Below are 20196 nucleotides of genomic sequence, written 5' to 3'. Positions count from 1 at the left end.
TTTTGGGGAATTTTGGCTCCTTTTTCCCCACAAAATTTGGGATTTTGGGCGGTTTTTAGGTCCCTTTTCTCTGCAAATTTCAGGAATTTCAGGTCATTTTGGGTCCCTTTCCCCTCAAATTTCGCAAGTTTGGGGAATTTCGGGTCCCTTTTCCCCACAAATCTCCGGAATTTGGGTCAATTTGGGGTAATTTCGGTGAATTTTGGGCAATTTTGGTGAATTTTGGGCCGGGTCCGTTTTTGGCGCCCTTTTCCCGCCGCCGCCATCTTGGGGCCGTTTTTGGCGCCGCCGCCGCCATTTTGCCGCCTCCCCTTCACTTCCGGTTCGCCGCTTCCGGGCTGGGCGTGGCCGGAAGTGACGCGGCGGCGGCGGCGGCTCCGGGCCTGGGGGGAAGTTTTGGGGATTTTGGGGAATTTTGGGCGATTTTGGGGCATTTTGGGCGATTTTGGGGCTTTTTGGGGTTCGCGAAACTTCCCCGAGGGGTTTCGGGGCTCTCGGGGGGGCCCGGGGGGGGTTTGGGGCCGTTTGGGGCAAGTGGGGGAATTTTGGGGGGAATTTTGGGGGGAATTTTGGGGAAAATTTGGGGGAATTTTGGGTTTTTTGGCGTTTTTTGTGGAATTTTTGGGTGGAATATTTTGATTTTTGGGGATTTTTTTTTTTTTTTTTTTTTTGGTCAGAATTTTGGGGCTTTTTTGGGGATTTTGGGATTTTTTTGGGGATTTTTTTGGTGGAATTTTTTGGGGGTTTTTTTTGGAATTTTGGGGTTTTTGGGAATTTGGGTTTTTTTTGTTTTTGTCGGGAATTTTTGGGGTTTTTTTGGGGGGGATTTTTTGGGTGATTTTTAGGGTTTTTTGGGAATTTTGGGGATTTTTTGGGATTTTTTTGGGGGGTTTTGGGGCTCTCGGGGGGTCCCAGGGGGGATTTTGGGGCCGTTTGGGGGAATTTGGGGAATTTTGGGGGAATTTTGGGGAATTTTGGGGAATTTTTTTGGGAATTTTGGGGGAATTTTGGGAGATTTTTGGGACAATTTTGGGGGAATTTTGGGGGGAATTTTGGGGAATTTTTGGGGAAATTTTTTGGGAATTTTGGGGGAATTTTTGGGTTAATTTTGGGGAATTTTTTGGGATTTTTTGGGGAATTTTTGCGGAATTTTGGGGAATTTTTTGGGATTTTTTGGGGAATTTTTTGGGGAATTTTTGGGAATATTTGGGGAATTTTTTGGGATTTTTGGGGAATTTTTGGGGGAATTTTTGGGATTTTTGGGTCTCTGGGTGGGGGAGGGGCAGCGGGGGGATAATTAACGACCTCCCTCATTAATTAGCGCTTAATGAGCCCCCACTCCCAGCCCTGCTAACGAGCCCCCGGCTCATTAATTACCCCCGGCTCGTTAATTACCCCTGGGCTCATTAATTACCCCCAGCTCGTTAATTACCCCCAGCTCGTTAATTACCCCCGGCTCATTAATTACCCCTGGGCTCATTAATTACCCCCAGCTCGTTAATTACCCCAGGCTCATTAATTACCCCCGGCTCATTAATTACCCCTGGGCTCATTAATTACCCCCAGCTCGTTAATTACCCCAGGCTCATTAATTACTCCTGGCACAGGTTAATTACCCCGGGATCATTAATTATCCCCGGCTCATTAATTACCCCGGGATCATTAATTACTCCAGGCCCGGTAATTACCCCTGGGCTCGTTAATTACCCCAGGCTCATTAATTACCCCTGGCACAGGTTAATTACCCCTTGCTTGTTAATTACCCCGGGCTTATTAATTACCCCTGGCATGGGTTAATTACCCCAGGCTTGTTAATTACCCCTGGCAGGGGTTAATTACCCCTGGCTTGTTAATTACCCCAGGGTTGGTTACTCAATTAACGAGGGTCCCAATTAATTAAGTCATTCATTAAGGGGTTCATTAGGGTCCCTTTGTCACCCCTGTAATTAAAAATCCGGGGTTAATTACCCCCAGAGTCACCTCAGCCAATTAATGAGGGTTGCAATTAATTAATTGGGGGTTAATTAGCGCTTGCCCCAGACTTTAACCCTTCCAAACCCCTTTTCCCTCCATTTTTAATTAAAAATTGGGAGTTAATTACCCCTCAGACTCCTCCAGGAGGAGATGAATTAATTAATGAGGCCCTTAATTAATTAATGAGGGATTAATTAGCGCATCCCCGATACTTCAACCCTTCCCAAACCCCTTTTCCCTCCCTTTGTTAATGAGAAATGGGCGTTAATTACCCGCCGGGGCTCATTAATTCCCCCCCGGGGCTCGTTAATTCCCCCGCGTCAATTAACGAGGGCCCCAATTAACGGCGCAGGGGTTAATTAGCGCCGCCATGGGGGAGCTGAGCGACCTGGACCGGCAGATCGAGCAGCTGCGGCGCTGCGAGCTGATCCGCGAGAGCGAGGTCAAGGCCCTGTGCGCCAAGGCCCGGTAATTAGCGCTAATTAACACTAATTAATGTTAGTTAGTGAGGGTGGGATGGGGATTGTGCTTGTTACAGCTCGTTAGTGCTCATTAATGGTGATTAACGGTCATTAACGGTCACTGACGCTGATCCGCGAGAGCGAGGTCAAGGCCCTGTGCGCCAAGGCCCGGTAATTAACAGTAATTAACGCTAATTAGTGATCATTAGTGAGGGTGGGATGGGTATTGGTGGGTGTTGTGCTCGTTAGTGCTCATTAATGGTGATTAACGGTCATTAACGGTCACTGACGCTGATCCGCGAGAGCGAGGTCAAGGCCCTGTGCGCCAAGGCCCGGTAATTAGCGCTAATTAACACTAATTAGTGATCGTTAGTGGGGGTGGGATGGGTATTGATGGGTATTGTGCTTGTTAGAGCTCGTTAGTGCTCATTAATGCTCATTAACGGTCATTAACGGTCATTAACGGTCATTAACGGTCATTAACGGTCATTAATGCTCATTAATGCTCATTAACGGTCATTAACGGTCACTGAGGCTCATTAACGGTCATTAACGCTCATTAACACTCATTAACGGTCATTAACGGTCATTAACGGTCATTAAGGGTCATTAACGGTCATTAACGGTCACTGACGGTCATTAACAGTCATTAATGCTCATTAATGCTCATTAACGGTCATTAACAGTCATTAACGGTCATTAACGGTCATTAACGCTCATTAACGCTCATTAACGCTCATTAACAGTCATTAACGCTCATTAACGCTCATTAACGCTCATTAACGGTCTTTAGTGCTCATTAATGCTCATTAACGCTCATTAACGGTCACTGACGCTGATCCGCGAGAGCGAGGTCAAGGCCCTGTGCGCTAATTAACGCTAATTAACGCTAATTAACGCTAATTAGTGATCGTTAGTGAGGGTGGGATGGGCATTGATGGGTATTGTGCTTGTTACCCCTAATTAGCGCTCATTAACGGTGATTAAAGGTCATTAACGCTGACTAATGCTCATGAACGCTGATTAACGCTCGTTAATTAGCACTAATTAACGCTAATTTGCCCTCATTAACGCTAATGAGTGTCCACTAATGCTCATTAGTGCTAATTAATGTTAATTAACCCCAATTAATACTCACTGACATTTATTAATGCTCATTAGTGCCAATTATGCTAATTAACCCTCATTAGCACTCACTGACACTAATTAACTCTCATTAATTAATGCTCATTAAGGCTCATTAGTGCTAATTAATGCTAATTAACCCCAATTAACTCTCACTGACACTAATTAACTCTCCTTACTGAATGCTCATTAGTGCTAATTAACCCTTGTTAACCCTTGTTAACTCATTAACTCTAATGAATGCCCACTAACGCTCATTAGTGCTAATTAACGCTAATTAAGGCTTGTTAACTCTCATTAACGCTAATGAGATTCCATTAAGGCTCATTAGCGCTAATGAACCCTGATTAACCCTCGTTAGCACTCACTGATGCTAATTAACATTCATTAAGGCTCATTAATGCTAATAAATGCTAATTAACCCTTGGTGCCTGTTAGCCCTCATTAATTAACACTAATTAGCGCTAATTAGCGCTCATCATTAATGCTCCCGGACCTTAATTAACACTCGTTAACGCCTAACGAAGCCCGGCAGACGTTAATTGGGGTTAATTAGTGTTAATTGGGGTTAATTAGTGTTAATTGGGGTTAATTAGGGTTAATTAGTGTTGATTGCCGCTAATTGTGCTTCGTTTACCTCGTTAATTGGTGTTAATTAGGGGCAAATGAGCCTTAATTGCAGGTAATGAATGTTAATTGCTGTTAATTAATATTCATTGATGTTGATTACTGTTAATTGTGGTCAATGTTAATTTGGGGCTAATTAGTGTTAATTGCTCTTAATTAACGCTAATTGCTGTTAATTGGCGTTAATTAGCGTTAATTTGCGTTAATTTGCATTAATTTCATGGCAAACGGTGTTAATTAGTGGCAATTGCCATTAATTGGGTTTCATTAGTGCTAATTAGCGCTAATTGGGGTTAATTGCGTTCAATGGGGGAATTGGGGCTGATTTCGTGTTAATTGCTGTTAATTAACATTAATTGGCGTTGATTTTGGATGAGTTGGTGTTGATTTTATGTTAATTAGTGTTAATTGGAGTTAATTGTGGGTTAATTGTGGTTAATTTGGGATTAATTAGCGTTAATTACTGTTAATTTGGGTTAATTAGAGTTAATTGGGTTTAATTAGTGTTAAATGGGGTTAATTAGTGTTAATTTGATGTTAATTGCTGTCAGTGTCAATCAGCATTAATTTGTGCTAGTTTTGGGCTAATTAGTGTTAATTAGTGTTAATTAGGGCTAATTAGGGTTAATTGGGGTTGATTTTGTGTTCATTGCTGTGGAATTTTTGCTAATCAGCGTTAATTAGTGTTAATTAGCGTTAATTAGCGTTAATTAGTGTTAATTTGGGATAACTTGGGGTTAACTTTTGGTTCATTTGGTGTTAATCGGTGCTAATTAGTGTTAACGAGTGTTAATTAGCGTGAATGTTGTGCTAATTAGCATTAATTGGGGCTAATTTGGGGAGGATTTTTGGTTCGTTAGTGCTGACTGTGTGTTAATCAGTGCTAATTAGTGTTAATGAGCTTTAATGAGCATTAATGAGCGTTAATGAGTGCTAATGAGCGTTACTGAGCGCTAATGAGCGTTAATGGTCATTAATGAGTGCTAATTAGCGTTAATGATTATTAATGATCATTAATGAGCGCTAATGAGCATTAATGAGCGTTAATGAGCATTAATGACTGTTAATGAGCACTAATGAGTGCTAACGAGCAGTGATGAGTGCTAATGAGCGTTAATTAATGTTAATGAGTGCTCATGAGTGTTAATGAGTGTTAATGAGCATTAATGAGCGCTAAATAGGGTTAATGAGCGTTAATGAGTGCTAATTAGAGTTAATGAGTGTTAATGAGCGCTAATGAGCATTAACGAGCACTAATGAGTGTTGATGAGCACTAATGAGCATTAATCAGTGCTAATGAGCATTAATCAGTGCTAATTAGGGTTAATGAGCGCTAATGAGTGCTAATGAGTGTTAATGAGTGTTAATGACCGTTAACGAGCATTAATGAGCGCTAATGAGCATTAATGAGTTTTACTGAGTGCTAATGAGCTCTAATGAGCATTAATCATTGCGAAGGAGTGTTAATGAGCATTAATGAGTGCTAATTAGGGTTAATGAGTGTTAATGAGTGCTAATGAGCGTTAATGAGTGTTAGTGAGTGTTAATGAGCGCTAATGAGTGCTAATGAGCGTTAATTGAGTGTTAATGAGCGCTAATGAGTGCTAACGAGCGTTAATGAGTGCTAACGAGTGCTAATGAGTGCTAACGAGCGCTAATGAGTGCTAACGAGCATTAATGAGTGCTAATGAGTGCTAATGAGTGCTAACGAGCGCTATCGAGCGCTAATGAGCGCTAATGAGTGCTAATGAGTGCTAACGAGCATTAATGAGTGCTAATGAATGTTAACGAGTGCTAACGAGTGCTAACAAGCATTAATGAGTGCTAATGAGTGTTAGTGAGTGCTAATGACTGTTAACGAGCATTAATGAGTGTTAATGAGCGCTAACGAGTGCTAATGAGTGCTAACGAGCATTAATGAATGCTAATGAGTGCTAATGAGTGCTGATGAGCATTAATGAGCGCTAATGAGCGCTAATGAGTGTTAACGAGTGTTAATGAGTGCTAATGAGTGCTGATGAGCATTAATGAGCGCTAACGAGCGCTAACGAGCATTAACGAGCGCTAATGAGTGCTAACGAGCACTAATGACCATTAACTAGTGTTAATGAGCGCTAATGAGTGTTAACGAGCGCTAATTACTGCTAATTGTGTCAGGGAGATCCTGGTGGAGGAGAGCAACGTGCAGCGCGTCGACTCGCCCGTCACCGTGAGAGGATCGGGGAAATCGGGAAAATCGGGAAAATCGGGAAAATCCGGAATTTGGGAATTGGGAATTCGGGAATTCGGGAATTCCGGGGAAAATTGGGAATTTCTGGGGAGAAATCCGGGAATTTCGGGAGTTTTTGGAGGAATTTCGGGGAGTTTTTGGGCAGATTTTGGCCAAAATTTGGGAATTTCTGGGGCAGTTTTGGGGATAAATTTGGGAATTTCGGGGAATTTTTCGGGAGTTTTGGGGATTTTTGGGAATTTTCGGTCAAAATTTGGGGATTTTTGGTCGAAGTTGGGGAATTTTGGAGGGAAATTTGGGTTTTTTTATTTTTTTTTGGCGGTTCTGGGGGAATTTTGGGGATAAATATGGGAGTTTTGGGGAATTTTGGGAAATTTTTGGGAATTTTGGGGATTTTTGGGGAGTTTGGGAATTTTGAAGAATTTTTGGGGATTTTTTGGGGGAACTTTTGGCCAAAATTTGGGATTTTTGGGGGAAATTCGGACATTTTGGGGATTTTTGGGAATTTTGAGCATTTTTCGGGATTTTGGGGAATTTTGGCAAATTTTTTGGGAACTTTTTGGCCAAAATTTTGGGGAATTTTTAGGGGTTTTTGGGTGAATTTTTCTGATTTTTTTTTAGGGAGAAATTTGGGAATATTTTGGGGATTTGAGGAATTTTTGAGGGGAATTTTTGGCCAAAATTTGGGAATTTTTTTTTTTGAGAAATTCAGGAATTTCGGGGAACTTTGGGGAATTTTGGGGGGTTTCGGGAATTTCGGGAATATTGAGATTTTTTTTGGGATTTCGGGATCTTTTGGGGGAATTTTTGGGATTTTTTTGGGGGAACTTTTGGCCAAAATTTGGGAATTTTTGAGAGAAATTTGGGGAATTTTTGGTGGAATTTTGGCCAAAATTTGGGAGTTTTGGGGTGAAAAATTGGGGTTTGTGGGGGAGTTTTTGGGATAAATTTGGGAATTTTTCGGAATTTTGGGAATTTAGGGAATTTTTATGCATTTTTGGAGGAATTTTTGGGATTTTTTTGGGGAGAAATTCGGGGATTTTGGGGATTTTTAACGGAATTTTAGGGAAAAATTTGGGGAATTTTTGTGGATTTTTGGAGGAATTTTTGAGATTTTTTTTGGGGAGAAAATTGTGGATTTTGGGGATTTTTAAGGGATTTTTCAGGGAAAAGTGTGGCTGGTTTTGGGGTAATTTTTTGGGAATTTGGGGAATTTTGAGGGATTTTTTGGGAATTTTTTTGGGAATTTTGGCCAAAATTTGGGAATTTTTTGGGGGAAAATTGGGGATTTGGGGGGATTTTTTGGGATGAATTTGGGATTTTGGGGATAAATTTGGGAGTTTGGGGAATTTTGGGGATTTTTTTGGGAACTTTTGGCCAAAATTTGGGAATTTTTGGGGGAAATTTGGGAATTTTGGGGAATTTTTGGAGGAATTTTTGGGGGGAACTTTTGGCCAAAATTTGGGAGTTTTTTTGGAGAAATTCAGGAATTTTGGGGAAATTTGGGGAATTTTGGGGGGTTTGGGGAATTTTGGGAATATTGAGAATTTTTCTGGGATTTCGGGAGTTTTTGGGGATTTTTGGGGATTTTTTGGGGAACTTTTGTCCGGAATTTTGGGGAATTTGGGGATTTTGGGGGTCTTTGGGTGAATTTTGGGTGATTTTGGGTGAATTTTGGACAAATTTTGGGTGATTTTGGGTGAATTTGGGGTGAATTTTGGGTGATTTTGGGTGGATTTGGGTGATTTTGGGTGAATTTGGGGGTGTTTTGGGTGTTTTTCGGTGATTTTGGGTGATTTTGGTGAATTTTGGGTGATTTTGGGGGTGTTTTTGGGTGAATTTGGGTGAATTTTGGGTGCTTTGGGTGAATTTTGGGTGATTTTGGTGAATTTTGGGTTGATTTTGGGTGTTTTTGGGTGTTTTTGAGTGAATTTGGGTGATTTTGGGTGATTTTGGGGGTATTTTGGGTGTTTTTGGGTGATTTTGGGTGATTTTGGTGAATTTTGGCTTGATTTTGGGTGTTTTTGGGTGTTTTTGAGTGAATTTGGGTGATTTTGGGTGATTTTGGGTGATTTTGGTGAATTTTGGGTGGATTTTTGGTGAATTTTAGGTGATTTTGAGTGTTTTTGGGTGATTTTGGGTGATTTTGGTGAATTTTGGGTGTTTTTGGGTGATTTTGGGTGATTTTGGTGAATTTTGGGTGGATTTTTGGTGAATTTTAGGTGTTTTTGGGTGTTTTTGGGTGATTTTGGGTGGTTTTGGTGAATTTTGGGTGATTTTGGGTCGCTTCTCCCCAGGTGTGCGGGGACATCCACGGGCAGTTCTACGACCTCAAGGAGCTGTTCCGGGTCAGTGACCCCTGACCTCTGACCCCCGAGTGACCCCTGACCCCTGAGTGACCCCTGAGTGACCAATGAGTGACCCCTGACCCCTGAGTGACCCCTGACCCCTGAGTGACCCCTGACCCCTGAGTGACCAATGAGTGACCTCACCTGTCCCATCTCACCTGTCCATGTCTCACCTGTCCATATCTCACCTGTCCATCTCACCTGTCCCATCTCACCTGTCCATATCTCACCTGTCCATCTCACCTGTCCATCTCACCTGTCCATGTCTCACCTGTCCATCTCACCTGTCCATATCTCACCTGTCCATCTCACCTGTCCATCTCACCTGTCCATATCTCACCTGTCCACCTCACCTGTCCATATCTCACCTGTCCATCTCACCTGTCCATCTCACCTGTCCATATCTCACCTGTCCATCTCACCTGTCCATGTCTCACCTGTCCATCTCACCTGTCCATCTCACCTGTCCATCTCACCTGTCCATATCTCACCTGTCCATGTCTCACCTGTCCATATCTCACCTGTCCATGTCTCACCTGTCCATGTCTCACCTGTCCATCTCACCTGTCCATGTCTCACCTGTCCATGTCTCACCTGTCCATGTCTCCCCTGTCCATGTCTCACCTGTCCATATCTCACCTGTCCATGTCTCACCTGTCCATGTCTCACCTGTCCATCTCATCTGTCCATCTCACCTGTCCATCTCACCTGTCCATGTCTCACCTGTCCATATCTCACCTGTCCATGTCTCCCCTGTCCATGTCTCACCTGTCCATCTCACCTGTCCATGTCTCACCTGTCCATATCTCACCTGTCCATGTCTCACCTGTCCATCTCACCTGTCCATGTCTCACCTGTCCCATCTCACCTGTCCATATCTCACCTGTCCATGTCTCACCTGTCCATCTCACCTGTCCATATCTCACCTGTCCCATCTCACCTGTCCATGTCTCACCTGTCCATCTCACCTGTCCATCTCACCTGTCCATCTCACCTGTCCATATCTCACCTGTCCATGTCTCACCTGTCCATCTCACCTGTCCATGTCTCACCTGTCCATCTCACCTGTCCATCTCACCTGTCCATGTCTCACCTGTCCATGTCTCACCTGTCCATGTCTCACCTGTCCATGTCTCACCTGTCCATCTCACCTGTCCAGGTGGGTGGGGATGTCCCAGAGACCAATTACCTGTTCATGGGCGACTTCGTGGACCGCGGCTTCTACAGCGTGGAGACCTTCCTGCTGCTGCTGGCGCTGAAGGTGAGACAGGTGGGACACACCTGGACAGGTGAGACACCTGGGACAGTGGGACACACCTGGGACAGTGTGACACACCTGGGACAGTGTGACACACCTGGGACAGTGTGACACGGGTGTGACACGGGTGTGACACACCTGGGACAGGTGTGAGACCTTCCTGCTGCTGCTGGCACTGAAGGTGAGACGGGTGGGACACACCTGGACAGGTGAGACACGGGTGTGACACACCTGGGACACGTGTGAGACCTTCCTGCTGCTGCTGGCGCTGAAGGTGAGACAGGTGGGACACACCTGGACAGGTGTGACACAGGTGTGACACAGGTGTGACACTGCTGTGACACAGGTGATACAGGTGTGACACGTGTGACAGGTGTGACACAGGTGTGACACAGGTGTGACACGTGTGACAGGTGTGACACAGGTGTGTCAGAGGCGTGTCACAGGCATGTTACGTGTGCACGTTTCTGTTATACCTGGTACAGGTGTGACCGGGCGTGTCCCACCCGTGTCCCCTGTCACACACATGTCACACACATCACACACGTGTCACACCCGTGTCACACCCATGTCACACACGTGTCACACACGTGTCACATGTGTCACACACATGTCACACATGTCACACCTCTGTCACACACATGTCACACACATGTCACACACGTTTCACACACGTCACACACATGTCACACCTCTGTCACACACATGTCACACACATGTCACACACGTGTCACACACGTGTCACACACATGTCACACACATGTCACACGCATGTCACACGCATGTCACAGGTGCGGTACCCAGACCGGATCACGCTGATCCGCGGGAACCACGAGTCCCGGCAGATCACGCAGGTGTGTCCTGTCACACACATGTCACACACGTGTCACACACATGTCACACGTGTTCAGGTGCGGTACCCGGACCGGATCACGCTGATCCGCGGGAACCACGAGTCCCGGCAGATCACGCAGGTGTGCCCTGTCACACACATGTCACACCCATGTCACACCCGTGTCACACACATGTCACACACATGTCACACATGTCACAGGTGCGGTACCCGGACCGGATCACGCTGATCCGGGGGAACCACGAGTCCCGGCAGATCACGCAGGTGTGCCCTGTCACACCCATGTCACACACATGTCACACACATGTCACACCCGTGTCACACACATGTCACACACATGTCACACACATGTCACACAGGTGCGGTACCCGGACCGGATCACGCTGATCCGCGGGAACCACGAGTCCCGGCAGATCACGCAGGTGTGCCCTGTCACACCCATGTCACACACATGTCACACACATGTCACACCCGTGTCACACACATGTCACACACATGTCACACACATGTCACACAGGTGCGGTACCCGGACCGGATCACGCTGATCCGCGGGAACCACGAGTCCCGGCAGATCACGCAGGTGTGTCCTGTCACACACATGTCACACACATGTCACACATGTTCAGGTGCGGTACCCGGACCGGATCACGCTGATCCGGGGGAACCACGAGTCCCGGCAGATCACGCAGGTGTGCCCTGTCACACACATGTCACACACATGTCACACATGTTCAGGTGCGGTACCCGGACCGGATCACGCTGATCCGCGGGAACCACGAGTCCCGGCAGATCACGCAGGTGTACGGCTTCTATGACGAGTGCCTGCGCAAGTACGGCTCCGTCACCGTGTGGCGCTACTGCACCGAGATCTTCGACTACCTGAGCCTGTCGGCCATCATCGACGGCAAGGTGCGCACCTGGGCACTCACCTGGGCACACCTGGGCACTCACCTGGGGCACCTGGGGCACCTGGGCACTCACCTGGGCACCTGGGAACTCACCTGGGCACCTGGGATAGACCTGGGGGCACCTGGGCACTCACCTGGGCACTCACCTGGGCACACCTGGGAACTCACCTGGGAACTCACCTGGGCACCTGGGAACTCACCTGGGCACTCACCTGGGCACACCTGGGGCACCTGGGGGCACCTGGGAACTCACCTGGGCACCTGGGCACTCACCTGGGCACACCTGGGCACACCTGGGGGAGGTGGGGCACGGAGATCTTCGACTACCTGAGCCTGTCGGCCATCATCGGCAGCAAGGTGCGCACCTGGCACAGACCTGGGCACTCACCTGGGATAGACCTGGGCACACCTGGGCACACCTGGGATAGACCTGGGGGCACCTGGGCACCTGGGAACTCACCTGGACACACCTGGGGGAGGTGGGGCATGGAGATCTTCGACTACCTGAGCCTGTTGGCCATCATCGGCGGCAAGGTGCGCACCTGGGAACTCACCTGGAACCTGGGCACTCACCTGGGGCACCTGGGCACACCTGGGGGCAACTGGGCACTCACCTGGGCACTCACCTGGGCACTCACCTGGGCACACCTGGGCACACCTGGGCACTCACCTGGGCACCTGGGATGGACCTGGGATAGACATGGGATAGACCTGGGCACAGCTGGGAGTGTTTAAAGGGGGGTTGGGACACACCTGGGCACACCTGGGCACACCTGGGCACTCATCTGGGCACATCTGGTGGCACCTGAGCACACCTGGGAGCACCTGGGGGCACCCGGGGCAGCTGGAGGGGGTCGGGACACTGAGGTCCCCCAATGATCCCAAATCGCCCAAAATGTCCCAAATGTCCCCAAAATCCCCAAAATGACCCAAATCCCCCAAATCCCCCAAATCCCCCAAATTCCCCAAATCCCCCAAAATCCCCCAAACTTTCCCAAATTCCCAGATTTTCTGCGTGCATGGCGGCCTCTCGCCGTCCATCCAGACCCTGGACCAATGTCCCGATGACCCAAATCCCCCAAAATGACCCAAATCCCCCCAAAGTGACCCAAATCCCCCAAATATCCCAAATGTCCCAATGAGCCAAAATCCCAAATTGCCCAAATATTCCCAAATCCATCAAAATGTCCCAAATCCCCCAAATTCCCCAAAATTTCCCAAAATGTCCCAAATGCCCCAAATCCCCCAAATGCCCCAAATTTCCCCAAAATGACTCCATGTTCCAAATCCCCCAAATTTCCCCAATGACCCCAAAATGTCCCAAATCCCCCAAATCCCCCAACAGTCCCAAATCCCCCAAATCCCCAAAATTCCCAAAATCCCCCAAAATGACCCAAACTTTCCCAAATTCCCAGATTTTCTGTGTGCACGGTGGCCTCTCGCCGTCCATCCAGACCCTGTCCCGATGTCCCAAATCCCCCAAAATGACCCAAATCCCCCAAAATCCCCCAAATCCCCCAAAATCCCCCAAATCCCCCAAATGTCCCCAAATCCACCAAAATCCCCCAAATCCCCCAAATCCCCCAAATATCCCAAATCCCCCAAATTAACGAAATGTCCCAAAACGTCACCAATGGCGCCAAATGTCCCAAATGTCCCAAAATGTCCCAAAATGTCCCAAATCCCCCAAATCCCCCAATTTCCCCAATTTCCCCACATCCCCAAAATCCCCAAAATCCCCCAAAATGACCCAAACTTTCCCGAATTCCCAGATTTTCTGCGTGCACGGCGGCCTCTCGCCGTCCATCCAGACCCTGTCCCGATGTCCCAAATCCCCCAAAATGTCCCAAATCCCCCAAAATGACCCAATTTCCCCAAATCCCCCAAATCCCCCAAATCCCCAAAATCCCCCAAATTAACGAAATGTCCCAAAATGTCACCAATGGCGCCAAATGTCCCAAAATGTCCCAAAATGTCCCAAAATGTCCCAAAATGTTCCAAATGACCCAAATCCCCCAAATGTTGCAAAATCCCTCAAACCCCCAAAATGTCCCCAACGTCCCCAAAATGTCCCAAATGTCCCAAATGATCCCAAAATGTCCCAAATTCCCCAAATGAACCAAATGGCCCAAAATGTCCCAATGAGCCAAAATCCCACAAATTGCCCAAATATTCCCAAATCCACCAAAATGTCCCAAATCCCCCAAATCTCCCAAATCCCCCAAATGCCCCAAGTTTCCCCAAAATGAGTCCATGTTCCAAATCCCCCAAATTTCCCCAATGACCCCAAAATGTCCCAAATCCCCCAAATCCCCCAACAGTCCCAAATCCCCCACATCCCCAAAATTCCCAAAATCCCCCAAAATCCCCCAAATTTTCCCAAATTCCCAGATTTTCTACGTGCACGGCGGCCTCTCACTGTCCATGCAGACCCTGTCCCAATGTCCCAAATCCCCCAAAATGTCCCAATTTCCCCAAATCCCCCAAATCCCCCAAATGTCCCCAAATCCCCCAAATGTCCCCAAATCCACCAAAATGTCCCAAAACCCCGAAATCCTCCAAATGTCCCCAAATATCCCAAAATGTCCCAAATCCCCCAAACGACCCAAATTCCCCAAATGTCCCAAATCCCCCAAAATGTCCCAAATCCCCTAAATTCCCCAAAATGTCCCAAAATGTCCCAAATGCCCCAAATCCCCCAAATGTCCCCAAATTTCCCCAAAATGACTCCATGTTCCAAATCCCCCAAATTTCCCCAATGACCCCAAAATATCCCAAATTCCCCAAATGTCCCAAATGCCCAAAATTATCCCAAAACGTCCCAAATCCCCCAAATGTCCCAAATCCCCAAATTCCCCAAATTTCCCAAATCCTCCAAATGTCCCCAATGTTCCAAAATCCCCCAAATGTCCCAAATGTCCCAAAATCCCCAAAATGACCCAAAATCCCCGAAACTTTCCCGAATTCCCAGATTTTCTGCGTGCACCCCCAAACGACCCAAATTCCCCAAATGTCCCCAATGTCCCAAAATCCCCCAAATCCCCCAAATTCCCCAAAATGACCCAAATCCCCCAAATCCCCCAAATCCCCCAAATCCCCCAAATTCCCCAAATTCCCCAAAATCCCCCAAACTTTCCCAAATTCCCAGATTTTCTGCGTGCATGGCGGCCTCTCACCGTCCATCCAGACCCTGGACCAATGTCCCGATGACCCAAATCCCCCAAAATGACCCAAATCCCCCCAAAGTGACCCAAATCCCCCAAATATCCCAAATGTCCCAATGAGCCAAAATCCCAAATTGCCCAAATATTCCCAAATCCATCAAAATGTCCCAAATCCCCCAAATTCCCCAAAATGTCCCAAAATGACCCAAATGCCCCAAATCCCCCAAATGCCCCAAATTTCCCCAAAATGAGTCCATGTTCCAAATCCCCCAAATTTCCCCAATGACCCCAAAATATCCCAAATCCCCCAAATGTCCCAAATGCCCAAAATGATCCCAAAATGTCCCAAATCCCCCAAATGAACCAAATGACCCAAAATGTCCCAATGAGCCAAAATCCCACAAATTGCCCAAATATTCCCAAATCCCCCAAATGTCCCCAAAATCCCCAAATCCCCCAAAATCCCCCAAACTTTCCCGAATTCCCAGATTTTCTGCGTGCACGGCGGCCTCTCGCCGTCCATCCAGACCCTGGACCAGATCCGCACCATCGACCGCAAGCAGGAGGTGCCGCACGACGGGCCCATGTGTGACCTGCTCTGGTCCGACCCCGAAGGTACGGCCGGGCACACCTGGCACACCTGGGCACACCTGGCACACCTGGGCACGGGTGGGGCAGGCGAAAATCCCCGAAAAAACCCCAAAATCCCCGAGGTTTTACACCGAAATTCACTGAATTGGCCCCAAAATTCACCTGAATGTTCTTGGTGAGGGACAGGTGAGGGACAGGTGAGGGACAGGTGAGGGACAGGTGGGCACACCTGGCACACCTGGCACACCTGGCACACCTGGGCACGGGGGGGGCAGGCGAAAATCCCCGAAAAAAACCCAAAATCCCCGAGGTTTTACACCGAAATTCAATGAATTGGCCCCAAAAATCACCTGAATGGGCCCCAAAAATCACCTGAATTCTCCCAAAAATTCTTTAAAATGTTCAAGGTGAGGGACAGGTGGGGGATAGAAAAAACCCCAAAAAAACCCCAAATCCCCAAAAAAATCCCCAAATCCTCGAGGTTTTACCCCAAAATTCACCTGAATGGGCCCCAAAAATTCCTTAAAATGTTCAGGGTGAGGGACCCAAAAAAACCCCCAAAATCCCCAAATCTTTGGGATTTTACCCCAAAATTCACGGAATGGGCCTCAAAAATCCCCTGAATTCCCTCACCTGTGCTGGGGCTCACGCGCACACGCGTGTTCTCACGTGTTCTCACGTGTACACGCGTGTTATCACATGTACACGCGTGTTCTCATGTGTACACATGTGTTATCACATGTGCATGTGTGTTATCACATTTACATGTGTGTTATCACGTGTACATGCGTGTTATCACATGTACACACGTGTGCTATCACATGTACACGTGTTTTCTCACATGTACACCTGAGTTCTCACATGTACATGCATGTTATCACATGTACATGCGTGTTATCACATGTACATGCGTGTTATCACATGTATACGTGTGCTATCACATGTACACGTGTTTTCTCACATGTACACCTGAGTTCTCACATGTACATGCATGTTATCACATGTACATGCGTGTTATCACATGTACACGCGTGCTATCACATGTACACGTGTGCTATCACATGTACACGTGTTTTCTCACATGTAGACACCTGTTCTCACATGTAGACACATGTTCTGACATGTAAACACGTCTTCTCACATAAACATGCGTGTTTTCCCATGTCAGACACCACGGGCTGGGGCGTGTCGCCCCGCGGCGCCGGGTACCCTCACACGCGTGTTCTCCCGTGTTTTCCCGTGTCAGACACCACGGGCTGGGGCGTGTCGCCCCGCGGCGCCGGGTACCCTCACACGCGTGTTCACACATGTTATCCCATGCAGACACCACGGGCTGGGGCGTGTCGCCCCGCGGCGCCGGGTACCCTCACACGCGTGTTCTCACGTGTTTTCCCGTGTCAGACACCACGGGCTGGGGCGTGTCGCCCCGCGGCGCCGGGTACCCTCACACGCGTGTTCTCACGTGTTTTCCCGTGTCAGACACCACGGGCTGGGGCGTGTCGCCCCGCGGCGCCGGGTACCCTCACACGCGTGTTCTCCCGTGTTTTCCCGTGTCAGACACCACGGGCTGGGGCGTGTCGCCCCGCGGCGCCGGGTACCTGTTCGGCTCGGACGTGGTGGCGCAGTTCAACGCCGCCAACGAGGTCGCCATGATCTGCCGCGCCCACCAGCTCGTCATGGAGGGCTACAAGTGGCACTTCGGAGAGACCGTGCTCACCGTCTGGTCCGCGCCCAATTACTGCTACCGGTATGCTAATCACATGCTAATTAGGCGGTAATTAGCTGGTAATGACGTGGGGTTGCTATGAGGGACAGGTGGGGTTTGGGCACAGCTGAGCAAGAAGTGACAATACCCAATTAAGGGGTTTTGAACAGGGCTGGGAGGGTGGAAATGGGGCCAAATTAGTGCTGACGGTATGCTAATGAGATGCTAATTAGGCGGTAATTAGCTGCTAATGACGTGGGGTTTCTATGAGAGACAGGTGGGGTCTGGGCACACCTGGGCAGGGAGTGACAGGGCCCAGGTGAGCGGCTCTGGAGATGAATGGGAGGGCGGAAATGGTGTCAGTATGCTAATGAGATGCTAATTAGGGGGTAATTAGGTGGTAATTAGGTGGTAATGATGTGGGGTTTCTATGAGGGGCAGGTGAGGTCTGGGCACACCTGGGCAAGAAGTGATGGGACCCAGGTGAGGGGTTTTGGATGGGGCTGGGAGGGTCTAAATGAGGCCCAATTATTGCTGCTGGTATGCTAATGAGATGCTAATTAGGCGGTAATTAGCTGCTAATGATGTGGGGTTTCTATGAAGGACAGGTGGGGTTTGGGCACACCTGGGCAGGGAGTGACAGGACCCAGGTGAGGGACTCTGGACAATGGTAGAACCAGTGTCTAATTAGTGCTGCCAGTATGCTAATGAGATGCTAATTAGGTGTTAATTAGCTGCTAATGACATGGGGTTTCTATGAGGGACAGGTGGGGTCTGGGCACACCTGGGCAGGGAGTGACGGGGCCCAGGTGAGCGGCTCTGGAGATGAATGGGAGAGTGAGAAAGGTCTCCAATTAGTGCTGACGGTATGCTAATGAGATGCTAATTAGGGCGGTGATTAGGTGGTAATGACGTGGGGTTTCTATGAGGGGCAGGTGGGGTCTGGGCACACCTGGGCAGGAAGTGATGGGACCAGGTGATGGACTCTGGAGATGAATGGGAGAGTGAGAAAGATCTCAAATGATTGCTGTCGGTATGCTAATGAGATGCTAATTAGGTGGTAATTAGGTGGTAATGACATGGGGTTTCTATGCGGGACAGGTGGGGTTTGGGCACACCTGGGCAGGGAGTGATGGGACCCAATTAAGGGGTTTTGAATGGGGCTGGGAGGGTGGAAATGGGGCCAAATTAGTGCTGATGGTATGCTAATGAGATGCTAATTAGGCGTTAATTAAATGGTAATTACGTGGGGTTTCTATGAGGGGCAGGTGGGGTCTGGGCACACCTGGGCAGGGAGTGACGGGGCCCAGGTGAGCGGCTCTGGAGATGAATGGGAGGGCGGAAATGGTGTCAGTATGCTAATGAGATGCTAATTAGGGGTTAATTAAATGGTAATGACATGGCGGTTGTATGAGGGACAGGTGAGCTCTGGGCACACCTGGGCAGGGAGTGACGGGGCCCAGGTGAGGGACTCTGGACAGGGGTGGGAGGGCGGAAATGGTGTCAGTATGCTAATGAGATGCTAATTAGGGGGTAATTAGGTGGTAATTACGTGGGGTTTCTGTGAGGTACAGGTGGGGTTTGGGCTTTCCTGGGCTCCAGGTGCGGCTCCAGGTGAGTCCGGCAGGTGAGAGCGTGCTGAGAAACCCTCAGGGAGCGCCTAATGAGATGCAAATGAGATGCAGATGAGCAACACCAAGGGGGCGGAGCCGGGGCTGTCAGGTGGGGCCGGGCTGGGTTTGGCAGCCCCAGGTGAATTGGGCAGGTGGGAATGGGCTAAAACCCCCCAAAACCTGACTAATGAGATGCAGATGGGATGCAAATGGTATGCAAATGATATGCAAATGAGGAGGGAGACAGAAAGGGGGCAGAGCCAGCACAGTCAGGTGGGGCCGGGCTGGGTTTGGGATCCCCAGGTGAGCCCAGGAGGTGGTCAGGTCAGTAAAACCCTGCTGAAGCCGACAAATTAGATGCAAATGATATGCAAATTATATGCAAATGAGATGCAAATGAGATGCAAATGAGGTTTGAGACATAAAGAGGGCGGAGCTGGGGCAGTCAGGTGGGTTTGGGATCCTCAGGTGAGGTGGGCAGGTGGGCGGGTCACTAAAACCCCCCTGAAACCGACAAATGAGATGCAAATGAGATGCAAATGAGATGCAAACGGGATGCAAACGAGGCTGTCCGCCAGGTGCGGGAACGTGGCGGCCATCTTGGAGCTGGACGAGCACCTGCAGAAGGAGTTCATCATCTTCGAGGCGGCGCCGCAGGAGACGCGCGGCATCCCCGCCAAGAAACCCGTGGCCGATTACTTCCTGTGAGCGCCCGGGCGCACCTGGGCACACCTGGGGCACCTGGGCACACCTGGGTACTCCTGGGATAGACCTGGGCACACCTGGGGCACCTGGGGGCACCTGGGGCACCTGGGCACACCTGGGGCACCTGGGCACACCTGGGTACTCCTGGGATAGACCTGGGCACACCTGGGGGCACCTGGGATAGACCTGGGGGCACCTGGGCACACCTGGGCGCACCTGGGGGCACCTGGGCACACCTAGGTATTCACCTGGGGGCACCTGGGTACTCCTAGGATAGACCTGGGCACACCTGGGGGCACCCGGGATAGACCTGGGGGCACCTGGGGGCACCTGGGATAGACCTGGGGGCACCTGGGGGCACCTGGTCACTCACCTGGGGGCACCTGGGGGCACCTGGGCACTCACCTGGGGGCACCTGGGATAGACCTGGGCACACCTGGGGGCACCTGGGCACACCTGGGGGCACCTGGGATACACCTGGGCACACCTGGGGGCACCTGGGCACACCTGGGGGCACCTGGGTACTCATCTGGGGACACCTGGGCACACCTGGGCACTCCTAGGATAGACCAGGGCACACCTGGGGGCACCTGGGGGTACCTGAGATAGACCTGGGAGCTCACCTGGGCACACC

The 20196-nt window shown here is 49.1% G+C and overlaps 1 protein-coding gene across 1 annotated transcript; it reads left to right on the top strand.

Moving 5' to 3' along the window:
* The first annotated feature begins 354 nt into the window (after window positions 1-354).
* PPP4C (protein phosphatase 4 catalytic subunit) lies at window positions 355-19797 on the top strand. The gene is made up of 9 exons (XM_077789584.1): window positions 355-391; window positions 2329-2442; window positions 6345-6396; window positions 8715-8765; window positions 9925-10026; window positions 11612-11785; window positions 15437-15563; window positions 17097-17286; window positions 19436-19797. The coding sequence occupies exons 2-9, from the start codon at window positions 2345-2347 to the stop codon at window positions 19563-19565; spliced, it is 924 nt and encodes a 307-aa protein (XP_077645710.1). The 5' UTR covers window positions 355-391; window positions 2329-2344; the 3' UTR covers window positions 19566-19797.
* The last annotated feature ends 399 nt before the right edge of the window (window positions 19798-20196 follow it).

Source organism: Lonchura striata, chromosome 35 (genome assembly GCF_046129695.1).
Source record: "Lonchura striata isolate bLonStr1 chromosome 35, bLonStr1.mat, whole genome shotgun sequence".
Lineage (NCBI taxonomy): Eukaryota > Metazoa > Chordata > Aves > Passeriformes > Estrildidae > Lonchura > Lonchura striata.
The sequence above is the reverse complement of the archived record's forward strand: the minus strand, read 5'-3'. Positions and strand labels throughout refer to the sequence as shown.